This window comes from Pseudomyrmex gracilis, unplaced genomic scaffold, assembly GCF_002006095.1.
Source record: "Pseudomyrmex gracilis isolate BER0280 unplaced genomic scaffold, ASM200609v1 scaffold_1, whole genome shotgun sequence".
Classification (NCBI taxonomy): domain Eukaryota; kingdom Metazoa; phylum Arthropoda; class Insecta; order Hymenoptera; family Formicidae; genus Pseudomyrmex; species Pseudomyrmex gracilis.
The window spans coordinates 792967-805724 of NW_018020585.1; the positions used below are offsets into that span (position 1 = coordinate 792967).

General features: G+C 39.9%; 1 protein-coding gene across 1 annotated transcript in view; it reads left to right on the top strand.

Moving 5' to 3' along the window:
• LOC109852637 (diacylglycerol O-acyltransferase 1) overlaps positions 1-12758 on the top strand; it is an 84878-nt gene that overhangs the window by 38804 nt on the left and 33316 nt on the right. The window contains exon 5 of the mRNA XM_020423977.1: positions 542-650. Within this exon, the coding sequence (XP_020279566.1) occupies positions 542-650 (109 nt within the window). The remainder of the gene's footprint in view (positions 1-541; positions 651-12758) is intronic.

Consider the following 12758-nt stretch of genomic DNA (forward strand, 5'->3'; position numbering starts at 1 on the left):
GTTGGAAGCGCAAACAGAAAAACATTACTGTTTGCTTGATGAAAAATATAAAATTATAAATATTTCAGCGCGTAACTCATTTAACTGTAATAAATTTCTGCTGTTTCTGCACGTTTCGTGACATTTACGTCGCGTTCAATTATTTATACCGACTTATCCGAATGAATAATCTTTCGCAGCTACAAAACGTTACATGCTTTACATATAAAATAGTATGAATAACGTTATTTTTTTCTTGCTCATTTTAACTCATACGTGTATATATTCTTCAAATGTATATAAAACGCGCGAGCGTGTGGGTGCATGAGTATACTTAGTATTTGCTAAACAGAATCGCAATGTGTATCAAATTTTTTATTTTTATCAGCAGTGTTAAAAAGAGAATATTTATATTTATTACAAAATATTATATTTATATGAAACTTGCTGCGTCGCAATATCATTGTCTCTATAATAACTTTGACTCCCGCAGTTTTGTGATGTACCACGCACCATGTAACGATCCCTACCGTAACTTGTATCTCTTTATTTTGTGTCGTAGAGTATCATAGCTCACGGGCCGGGAATGGTGTTCCACGTCATAAACCTCGTCGTGATGGTACTGACGCCGATGGTGGTCATCCATGTGAAGGATTCCGGATTCAGCTTGGGTAAGCGCCATTTTACGTATCGTTTCACTCGTGAATTTCGCGTGCAACCGCATCCACTGCGATATTACTTACGTGCCGGCATGAACGGTCGCGGATCGATCGCCGGCTAGCGTACGGATGTACGTAAGTAATGTTGTCGAGTTACCCGAACGCGCGATTGGAATAATACCTACTATATAGCGTCGTCGTGCATGCAAAGAGGCGCGAGTTTATATGCAGTCACTCGGTACACGCTTCAAATCGTTCGGGTATTCATCAGCCTTGCTTATCGCATGTATCCACTTTTTTTTTCCGTGACATACAATTAATTCCTAATCTATTTGCTCACGCTACGTTTCTTCCCGCTGTGCACCGTAGTGCGTGTACGCCATTATCGGTAGGTGTCTACGAACACACGTGTCCATTCATTTATGAAAGTGTTAACGTGAGCACTTTTAGAACCTTATACGACAGGGTGGATAGTTTTTTTAAACACCGTCATCTCTCTCTCTCTCTCTCTCTCTCTCTCTCTCTCTCTAATTGTACAGCAGTACAATACCGCAATTTGCCGAGACACTGAACGACTAAACTCATTATTTTTAACAAATTGTGCGCTTATTTTCATTATGTGAGAAATTAAAGGTACGCGTCGGATTACGAAATAACAGATTTTTAATTGCTCACCGTTGCTACGTCCATCGTGCGGTGAAAATTCGTTTTCGAGAAAGAGAGAGAGAGAGAAAGAGAGAGAGAGAGAGAGATCGTGCTGCCGTATCAAAAATTCTATTTAAATGCAATACGTATGGTCATCCGCGCAAATCGAAGTGCCAGGGGAGAGTCACAGAGAGTTCACATGCAAATGCAATTATTCGCGTGCTCTCTTTTACGTCTACAACTTAATGAGTATTCGCGCCGTATATTAAGATAGATAACTAATATATATCACATATTTTTTATCTTGCTTTTAATGAAAAGCGCGTGAGAGAAAAAAAAAGATATCGAAGTTTGCGTAATTAGAGCGCGCGTCTCCTTCATAAATTAAATCGGAAATCTAATCGCAACATTACTCTTTTTCCTTGAGATTGCGTGTCATAGTCTTATCCCGTTTGGAGAAAAGCAATTAAAATGTAGCTGCGCCAAAGCAACGCGTTTATATCTAATTAAAAGAATTTAAATTAATTCTCATGAAGAAAGACGTGTTCTTCGCAAACGACCGATCGATTCTATAGCTTTATTGTCGCGCGTCGCGCGCGCGATCTAATTTACTCTTTTTTTTTTTTTTTTTTTTTTTTTTTTTTTTTATTCTGAATGACGAATTATCTCAGACAAAAGTCGGAACTTTGTGGAAAATTTCCTGGACTTTAATTAAAAGATCTTTAATCGTAGTCGGAGCGGAAGAGACGCCGAACGTAATAAGTCGGTGTTCTTCCGGTAATCACGTTCAGTATTTTCAATATTTCTTGAGCATTTACATACTCAACACAGAAGTACCAGTAAGTACTCGTGAGAGTCCTTCTCCGGTTTCTCGAGTGAACTGAATCGTATGCTTCTCTTGACATTTGTAAGAACACTCGAACTGAATCTTGTATTACCAACTTTATACTGTTATCGAGTATATCTCTACCGTTCGTCTTTTTCCTCTCAGCAAAACTGAAGAGGCTTTTGATTCTGTTGCGATATTCGGCCGTCAATCGTCTCCGATATGGTCAATGGGAGAACGGGAGATTTGCGGATCGATCGTAAGTTCAGATAAAACGAAAGAACGCGAAGAACTTGCGGAGAATAGAATTGTCAAAGCCCGAGGTATTGACAAGAGAAGATCCTTTTGTTTCGGAAGAGATACATTCATCTTTTAATGCTTGTATGTGTGTTTGCAAGGAAGAATTAATTTCTCTATAGATTGCTCGAATGGTGAAAGACGTATAATAAAGAGAAAAGAAAGTTAAAGACGACTCTCTCTCTCTCTCTCTTTCTCAAAGCAAAATTGTAGAATTCTCCGTTTTTAATGTTTCGAATATCAAAATTCTTGGTACAAGTGCAGATTTTAAGACGTTATAATAGATGAATATTCACGAAACGTACAATATTAAATTGCGAGTAATTTGAAGTTTGCGGTCGTGGAAAGTTTTCTTGGCCCGCGGCCACCGCCACTTCACACCAGAGAATTTCCAGATTGAACAGTAACGGATGACAATGAAACTTCGAAGTTGGATCGAAGCTTTTGAACTTCGACAGGAGAACATATGACCTCCTATCATCGGAGACGCAGTGTAGTCGAAGGTGAAGGATCGTCATGCTTCAAGCTCCGCGAGATTTACTTCGCCACTGCGAAATTGTGGAAGTGTTACTGTGGATATTGGCACATTTGAAAACTCGTTACCCAAATAACTCTGATAGTTACGAGTTTAGGTTACTGCAAATTGGATACAAAATACAGTATAACTATGTAACGATATATATTCTCGATCGGGAATTAATATGTTGGAAAAAATAAATATTGCGCGAACAAGAAAAGGTACACCAAATTTATTATATACGTATTATCGTGCCAATGACAAAATATGTCGGAAGAAAGATTTGTGCGGAATTTTTATTGTACTTAAAACATTTTGCATGTATATATCTTGCATATTACGATGTTTGCGATATTACTAAGGCAAACCGTCGTAAAACATAGCGCTCGGAGAAGCATTAACGTCGAGAACACGTAGAACGTGATAGTTGAAAGAGAAATTCTCTGCGAAAATCTAGAAATCTTTGACGAGCGTCCAAGAAATCCTTAAGAGCCTTATTCTCCTTTTATTTTCGTCCGTAAATCGTCGTAGACGGGCATCCTGGGAATATCTCCGTCGGTGTGAATGCGTCTTTACGTCCCGACTCGCGTAAAGACATCAAGACCTCGGTGTCTACGTGAGTGAATACACTTTTGAGTGCACACTCTCGTATACGTCTCGCATGTTGAAGGGTGCATCCCGGGCAAAGGGGAGACGAAGAGTACTACTATTCGGCGGTGCGGAGGGAGAGAGAGAAAGAGAGAGAGAGAGACCGTGAGAGAACCCGAGTCGTCCGAGCACTTGAACCAAAGCCACTGCACTCCCGCTCGCGAGGCGCACTCGGCTACGACTAGGGGAAGTTTTAAGAAGCGCTTAGGCGGCCCAAACTCGTGCGAATCTTTGCCTTTCGCGCCGTTGCGGCTTCCAGAGCTACCTCTCGCGCTTTCACGTCGCTGATATAAAAGAACATAGTTGCAGTAGATCTTTCTTAAGCGCGCCGACACATACATTACTCTCTTCACATACTACGCGGAGAATCTATTTGATACATTAGCATATACGTATGTTGCAATTTTTATTTTTATTATCTATTATCCTATTTTTTCGAGAGCGACACTTGCAATTGGTAGTCATTAAAAGAATTTCAAGTTTGGTTAACAAATTAATTCGATTTTTTTTTTTTTTTTACGTTCAACGGGAGAATGCTCAACAATTCGCCATTAAACGGTTCGTTGAGTTTTTCTGATTTCACCCGTCCGTCATTGTTTCATTTCGCGTATTCACTTCGATAATCGCCAGACGCACTCGGCACAACCGAGTTTTTTTTCCTCCCTCGAACGCGTACATCGAACGATTTAATTCTCCCGAACGAGCTTCTCTTCCGGACGAACAACGGGGGAGTTGGAACACGCGAGGTACTCGCGAAAAACTATAGCGCAGAGGCGGACGCGACACGTAGCACAATGCCGTCGACCGCCGCAATTACGATGGTCGATGCAAAAGGACGTCGAATTTCGCTCATTCGGAAGTGCTCCTACATCGTCCGACGAGTATGCCGTGTTTTTTTTTTTCTATTGATACTGCGAAACGTGATACCCGATAGAAACGCGACATGGACCAGTCACGGCCTTTCGACCGCTCTTTTCCTCTCTTTCTCGCTTTTCCGATCTGTCAGCACGCCGCTGCTCTCGCGACCGTTTTCGCACGCGCTCTGCCCACATTTTCCCGCGTCGTTCGCGTGGCAGATAGCCGCAAACGCAGTAAAAGGCGTCGAGTGTTTGCCGCACGGTTAAGTGGTGCCATATTGTTCAGAGAGGACCCTTGCCTTCGGTTGAATGATTGAAACCACGTGTCGATATAAATACAATCGCATGTGTCATCGCGTCGAAAGCTCGCGGACCTCGAAAATGGAAAGTCAATACGCGATTATTAATGATAATATCTGATGCGATTATTAATAATATAAAATTTAAAACTTATATTTTTGCGCACATATGCGCAATGAATAGTTTTTAAATGAAATATGTAGGTATTTTTAGTGAGTGAACGGTAATAGAACTCACAATCAGAGTAAAAAAGTCACTTCAGTAGAAAAGCCGTTTATTGATCCGACACGTCAATGAAACATTTCGTTGTATTTGACCTTTTATGTATTCATTGTAATTCTTTTTGATTAAAGTAGTTATTTACAAAATAATTACCTTTGCTTTTTATGTTTGCTAATTAGACAATCTCGAAATTGTTTTATTAGTAGAGTGGCCGAAATTTAGCTTAAAATTAAGTTTAACTTGAAATTTGGTTTGACAGAAGCGAAAAGTTGTGTTTTAATTAAAATTTTGCACATATATGTATATGTATTTTAATTAAAGTGATTTTCTCGTATTTGGTTTACCTTCTCTAATATGTATATTTTTTATTTTACTTTGTTCTTTGTATACAAAAAAGAGAACTAAGTTTTTTATTTCAACTACGGAATAAAGCAAAAAATACATATCAAAGGTAAGAGCAGTCATGAGAAAAAACAAAATTGCATATTTAATAATTGAAAAACTAAACGTTATAACTCTTTTTCTGGCTTGGAATAGTTAATTTTGCTATTACTGAACTGATAATTACGTCAGTTTATAAACTTTTGAACTTTTTACAATATTTTTTATTATTTGATAACAAAGTGTGATTTTCCAGTTTAATAATGTATATTATTTTTAACCTTTAATCATTAGTGATTATTTAATCCGGTGTTATCTCGACGCAAACTCGAATCCAGTCACCTGAAATTACCGGTCTACCCTCGCGGTATTTGCAAATTCTTGCTGCACACTCTTCGCGGCGAACTGTCACGAGCAAGAATCTACTCGAGCGCACATATACCTATACATACATATATATAACTCGGGCGTTCTAATAATTCTCCGCCTCCACGCTTTCAATTTCGCAGGCGATCCATAAATTCGCCCTCTAGGTGCCACTTCGTACACGCATCTTGCTGTGTAAAGGTCGATTCACAAAAGTCCATGCGGATTTTTATACGAATCAGCTGGTAATGATAACGCACTAATGATAATTAACTTTTAGCGCTATAACAATTACTACATGAAGTACTAAATGAGAAAGGAGAAAAACGATTGTATTTTTCGAAATGTGGTGGTGATAGGCGGGCATGTGTGCGCGTGTGTGAAGCAGACCTCAAGAGCTCTCGCGTTTATCGGCGGAGGTGAGCCGTTCCTTCGGATACTCCGCTAACGGGAGAGCTGTAACGAGCACACGACAAGTCTGAAAATCTTGACGCGATAACGTCAACCGCCAGATGGAAATGCAATATCGCACCCCACGAAACAAAAGCCGCGAGTGAAACTCTTTCACGAATTAAGGCAGGCAAACGCGTATTCCGCGTCTCTTGTTTACGCCGGCGCGATATTCGCGTTAACGTCCACAAACGCGAAACGTCTTCGTCGTATATTATTACGGCCCCGTGACGCGAATGTTGCGATATTCCCGCGCGCTTTTCCCGGTCGTCGCAGCTTTCGCTGGCAACGTTAATCCTAACATGAATAAGTAATTAAACAAGGAGGATTCTGTTGCGGAATAAGAAATAGACTGCATTAAACGATAAGAATAAAATGTCTTTTATATTAAAAGTTTGATATTTGTGTGTGTCATATAATTATATTTTAAGTGAATAAAAGATAAACATGTAAACAAAAATTTAATACCCTCTGTGTATTAAAAATATTATGTATTAAGTGAATAAATTGTTATACATGTTTATTGCATGAGCATATCATAAATTACGAATTTTTACAAATCATCTTATATCCATGTCATGCGTTTCTGCAAGTTTCGGATAAAGCTCTTCGCGTTTACCTGACAAACGCGACGTTACCGAGTCGGAGATAAAAGCTTTACGTGGAACGGAAATTACGTTCGAACATAGCCGGAAGCGCGAGCAAGCGGACGCCTTTCCGCGGAAATTTTGAATAACAAATCGGAGTCCGCCACCTAATTCGAAAAGACCTCTTCTTTCCTTCGTCCGGCTCTAGCCGGAGAAAGACGGGTCGCGCGGAATAACTATTTCGTTATTATGCTTTAATCTATTGGCGTCTACTTCAGCAAGTGAGAACTTCCGTCGGTGAATATTGCGTGCAGTCTCTTTAGGATTAGTTTTTGTCGCGTGAACAACAAACATGTAGATCTCGCGTTTCTCTCGCGTGCGCGTTTTTTTTCTCAAAATTTTTGACGATCTTTAATAATTATTTTTAAATATATTTACTGATTAAAAAATCTCACAGAAAACATTTAAAAACTATAACTGTACACTTTTCTAACGCACGAAACAAGTTCCTTTCCCTATCATCAATCCTTCTATCGTTTGAGCCGCCTTTTCTTCCACATTACCGCGAGCGTTGTGCTAAGACTTCGCTCGGTACTCTTTGGAATTACAAATTATGCAACGGCAGTTCTTCGGTACGCCCGTTCTCCTCCGATGAGTTCCACCAGAATTACAAATTGCGTGTCCAGACACTCCGCTTCTGTGTACAGAAGGGTCGCGCGGAGGTGCTGAAGGATACTGTTGGTTTAGGTAGGATAGGGTAGGTTGGAACAAAGGAGTACAGAGGGTGAATTAGATTCAAGTTTCCCATGTTCTGAAGTTCTAACGTTCGTACGATCGACGTGGAAGTGATTCGATGTGGAAGATTGCTCATCAGAATGTTTATCTGCAAAGGTTATAAGGGGAATGTACACACCATCAAGTAGATGGAAGAACGGTTGATTTTTCGAAAACAGCACGTACCGTGGAAAATGAACATTAACGAATTCCCGACGTCGGCGTCGTTTGTTTTCGGGAAATTTCCATAAAGGTTGGCACGACTCGAGATCTTGGTTTGCGATAACAATCAAGTGCTATACGCTGAAGAGATTGTATCGTGAAAACACAGGGGAGAAATAACATTACATAAATAAATAATGCCGATTTGATTATCATTGAGAATATTTTATGGAGTTTAACTCGCACGATGAGAAACTTATTTCATTGGCAATTTAAATAAATATATTATGATATAAAAAAAAGAATACTAAGTAGAGAGAGAATGTAGAATGACAAATTTGTTTTATATAAAGAGAATAATTTAGAGACTTTCCTTTCAGTTACTCAAAATTTCTTTTTTTTTTTTTCACTCTCATATGAAACATAGAACTTTCTTTAGATACTGAAGATTCAAATGTTCAGTTCACAAAGTCAACAGATCGATTCTACTTAATCATCGATTTTTATAAAAAATGATCGAACATAACGGTTAGGTAATCACAAAAATAAAGAACAAGCTACTTTACTGTGAAAGCAGAAAGCAAGGATGGCATCACTTCAAATCTTCTTTTTCCATTTTATCACGTAATATGGACACGTAGTCGTTCGTCAACATCAAAGAAATATCAAGTCCGTTTGTTACTTTGTTCCCGTTAATTTGTTCGAATATCACTGAAACTCGTTTCGGGATTAGAACGATGAGACGAATCTTCGAAATCGTTCTGGCGATAAATGAGAAATCCGTTCCGATATTGATCTATATACTTATGCATGAAGCGCGGAATCGTCTTTGACAAGAAAATTAAAAAAAAAAGAGAGAGAGCAACACGTGCACACAGAAATAAACAGGGAGGGAGAAAAAAAATTTGACAAACAGGGAAGAGGGTGCAAGAATTCATCTCGTCGGCGGAGCCTGTTAACGGGATGCGCAGCCAATTTCGTAGACTTCAAACGAGCGGCAGGCTCGACGTAGCGTGAAATGTCGCGAGGTAAAGCGAAGACGTCTACGCGTGCGCGCGCGTAATATCACACGCGTGTGCCAAAATGACGATCTTCATTTACATACGTAATGAGACTGCAAACTAAATTTCCTACTACTGTTTGTTCAATTAGTAATACTGAGACTCATGAAATTATTTGCTTATCTATAATTAATACTGTACGGATACAACTGAGAATTAAAGGTACACTATAAATGAATAAAAAAAACGCGAGAAATTTTTCGTCTGCGAAGGAAGCAGTAAATAATTTTTGTGTACCTACGAAGTTAATTTTGTTTTGAATAATGTATACGTAGCATAGTATACGAAGATTACGTAAGAATACATAGATCGTAAGATGCTCTAATCCTGTTACACAGGATAATCCAGTCAAAATTAGGCTACGAAATTGGTTCTCGCACGGATAATGCGAACGGAGAGAACAGTATGCTTGCGCGCGCGTTACAACGGGAGACCTCGATGTCGCGGGGAATTCTACGGAAATGAACGAGTCGCTGGTGGATTTCGTGGGTTCGAGTTTGCTGAGGAGAATCCGCTTTTGTCGACGCAATGTCACGTCGAAATTCCAGTACACGTAGCCCGCGATGGTCTAGAATATTAATAGTTACGGCTACGACATTGCGTACTTTCGAATTACATTTTTATACCACACCGATAGTTTTCAAAGAGTAAAGAATTTTAATTCACGAATATCTTCCAGGATATTAATGCCGGCACGTTTACCGAATTCGATACTTTTAAGTCAGTCGGTCGTTCGATAATCGCGCGTTACACGACACACGATTTTATTACCGCATTATTAACGTAGAAAAAAACTTTACCTTTGAAATCCAAATGAGTCTACAATTCGCACGATCCGTTTAAAAGGTCATATCACGGATGTATTGCGACACGGTTATGAAAAAAGATTAATTTTTTTTCGCTTAACCTTTAGATCGCCGGCATTTTCCCGTTATTAAAAACATAGTATTCTTCCCGCAATATTTGTATATAAATTTGTATATAAATTAGAGTGTAGTATATTACGTGGAGTGTTCTCTCTATCCTAGGTTTTACTTGGCTCCGATCGACTCCAGGCCGGCGGAGAACGGAAGTGAAAATTTATAAAATTTTCAAATTTTGAAAGATAGTGTTTCTAGGGGTTTTTCACATCGCTAGTTACATTTTTGAGGTCTAATTGCAAAAATCTTTCAATACAGTAGCATTGTTACTGAGCTAATCACGTAAATGTAAGTAAATGTACTTCAGATTACGGCGGATTCGAAAGCTAAACTACACCGTCCAGCAACATATTTAGATTTTCTAAATATTTTGTCTCACAAGTCAAGCCAGATGAAAAAGAACTCTTTTCCAAAATACAATATAATATTAGCGTCTTCATAGCAATGCCATGCCGGCGGTCTAAAGAATTTCAAATTATGCTTTCTTTCGTATAGATCGTTTCGACATGTTCTGTTAGCTTCAATCGGATGTCGCTCGTACATCCTTGCGAATTCGACAGGATTCTTTTTCGCCACAAACATCCGAACGGGTGCTAGCATAGTGTGGATGTCTCGAAGAGCGTCTCGCGCGAGAATAGCCCGAATTTCCGCAGGGTTTCGGGTCAGACCAAGAACGTCGTACCGTGAGTGTTTCGCACTGCGGAAGCGAATGGTGTCTCTGATCGTGCGGATGGCGGCCCAACCGTGACACGTTTCGTCGCGTGAACAATGCACAAGTGCGGTCACTCCCGCGATTCCAACGTGCATTCAAGCGTCTTTCCGCCCGTTGCAGTTTCCAATTAACACCCCAACCGCGAAAGTCCCTCATACAAGTACGTTCTGTTGTCAATGTTGTGGACGGTAACACCAATCGTTATCTTGGTAAACCATCGGTCAAGGCGTCAAGTTTATAACTTGTTATAGTCTAATTTATATGGAGATTGATTCGAATCGTACAAATATGTGTTCCAATTGTGATGCATTTAAAATATTTAGTTTTCACAATACTCGAGAGGTGTGCCTCGAAAACGGAAATAACATTACGCTCATGCGCGCGTGAAATGGATGGCATTTTGTACATTCTGCTTGTGACTAAAAACGCGCTGCAGCGTGCCGAGAAGTCACAGAAAAATAACATTTTCGACCGGAGATTGAAAATATAGGTGAAGTGGGAAAGGGGAAGAGGGAGGAGATAAAAACGAGTTCGATGTGCTCGCATTGGTTGTTCGAGAAGTCTTCCTTTCACGCCAACTCCCCCAAAAGAGAAACATCCTTCCATTACAAAACGACAAGCTCGGTCTGGCATTCTGGAGTTGTCTATTGACTTCTTGGCGAAAGATATCGCGCTCTTTCCTGGCGCGCGCGCGCTCGCGCGCTCGCTGGTGAAATAAATGCGCGTCTATTGCCAAGAAGTGTGTATTGCATTAAATCGCAAGGCTCTCGCGGGACTCGTTATCAGTAACAGAAACTCGTATAAAATTCATTATTTCAACATCACATGTACATAAAATCATTCCACTATAGAAACACTGAAATCGTCATTTTGTCCGCGAAGTTCCAATTGAACGTCTCGACGCAAACGATGCGGCGCGCGTGTGTACAGACGTGCGTTAAACGAATGCGTGCCGCCTGCCAAGATTCTGCTTCACGCACGGCAGCGGCTGGGTGATTACGCCTCTTTGCCAAGTGGATACCGTGCCAGAATCAAGGACGATTCTGAAAGATCGGAAAGGTCGCGATAGAACGGGGGAAGAAATCGTCAGGATATAAGTAGGGAATTACGCGTGTTAGGTGAATTATGACCGACGATCGATCTCGAAATACATACGTCTGAGTAAAAGGTAAGATTCCCGAGACGGCAAATCGGGGGAACAGATTTATCGCTCGCATCCGGCCGGATATCGTCGAAAATAAAGAGCTCACGCGTTTCTGCCACCCGCATGGCACCGCTCGAGCGAAAAACTTACGTCACGTCGCAAATTGTTTGTGAAGTCTCTACTCTCGGATGTAACACGAGAGAGATCGTTCGCGTAAGATTGATAGATTATCTTAATCGGGCGACGCGACTTACTTTAGAAAAATATCTTAAAAACAGCAGTTAAACGTTTATTTAGGTTTAATATAAATTATGAAAAATTAAAAATATTAGTATTTAAATGAAAATGTAAACGCTCGACTGTGCGATAATGCGAGCAAAAACGAAAAGATGCGAATTTATTGGTAATCAAAGTTCCAGACAGAGCTGTTACCTTCGCGATCGGAGTGTGATCGCAAATGGGAATTCTTCCAAATTACCACGCGTATAAACATCCGCCTGGATAAATTTCGAGAGATTTTATTTAAATTCAGCAAAAACTTGTTCGGGATAAATTACACAAATTAATAATTCAGACGCAAAGATCGACGCGATATATTTTCAGCTTCTACCTCTGCAAATAAATTGCCTGCAAATATGGATTTTACATGTACTGCGTTACCCAGATTAATTCTAGCATGTTGGTTAAATTTGTTGAAAACGTGCGGTCGTTTCTAATTTAGTCTTGATTAAATCTGGCAAAAAAGTAATTGGTCGGCTGTAACAGCCAAAAAGGTGATTCTTTTGAATCACAAAATGGTGCTTGGTGATATGCAAATTATTATAAATTGACAATGACAAGAGTTTTCAATCTATAATACAAAACACTTGAATAAAAGTTAAAAACATTTATTGATGTTTTTTTCGAATAGTTTCGGAGACACGTATAGAACCAAAAAAACATATACATAGACTTTTGCAAATCGTTTATATAACGTTGTTGCGATGCATCGTCGTTTATTGGTTCCCTAGCAGCGTTAGTTTGTTGCGATGACCGAGAATTGAAATTGCGGGGAGTATGTACGAAGTAGTTTCGCGCAGTGCGAGATATAGCTGTAAATACTGTTATCATGTTGCTTTCCATCGAGATGGCTTCAATCGATGCCCGTGACATATCTCGCTCACGGTAACTCATTGCGCGGAATTATACGCTCCGCCGTTTACCGGCATAATTATGCGCCTGCCAAACACCGCAAAGTTTCGACGTGCCGAA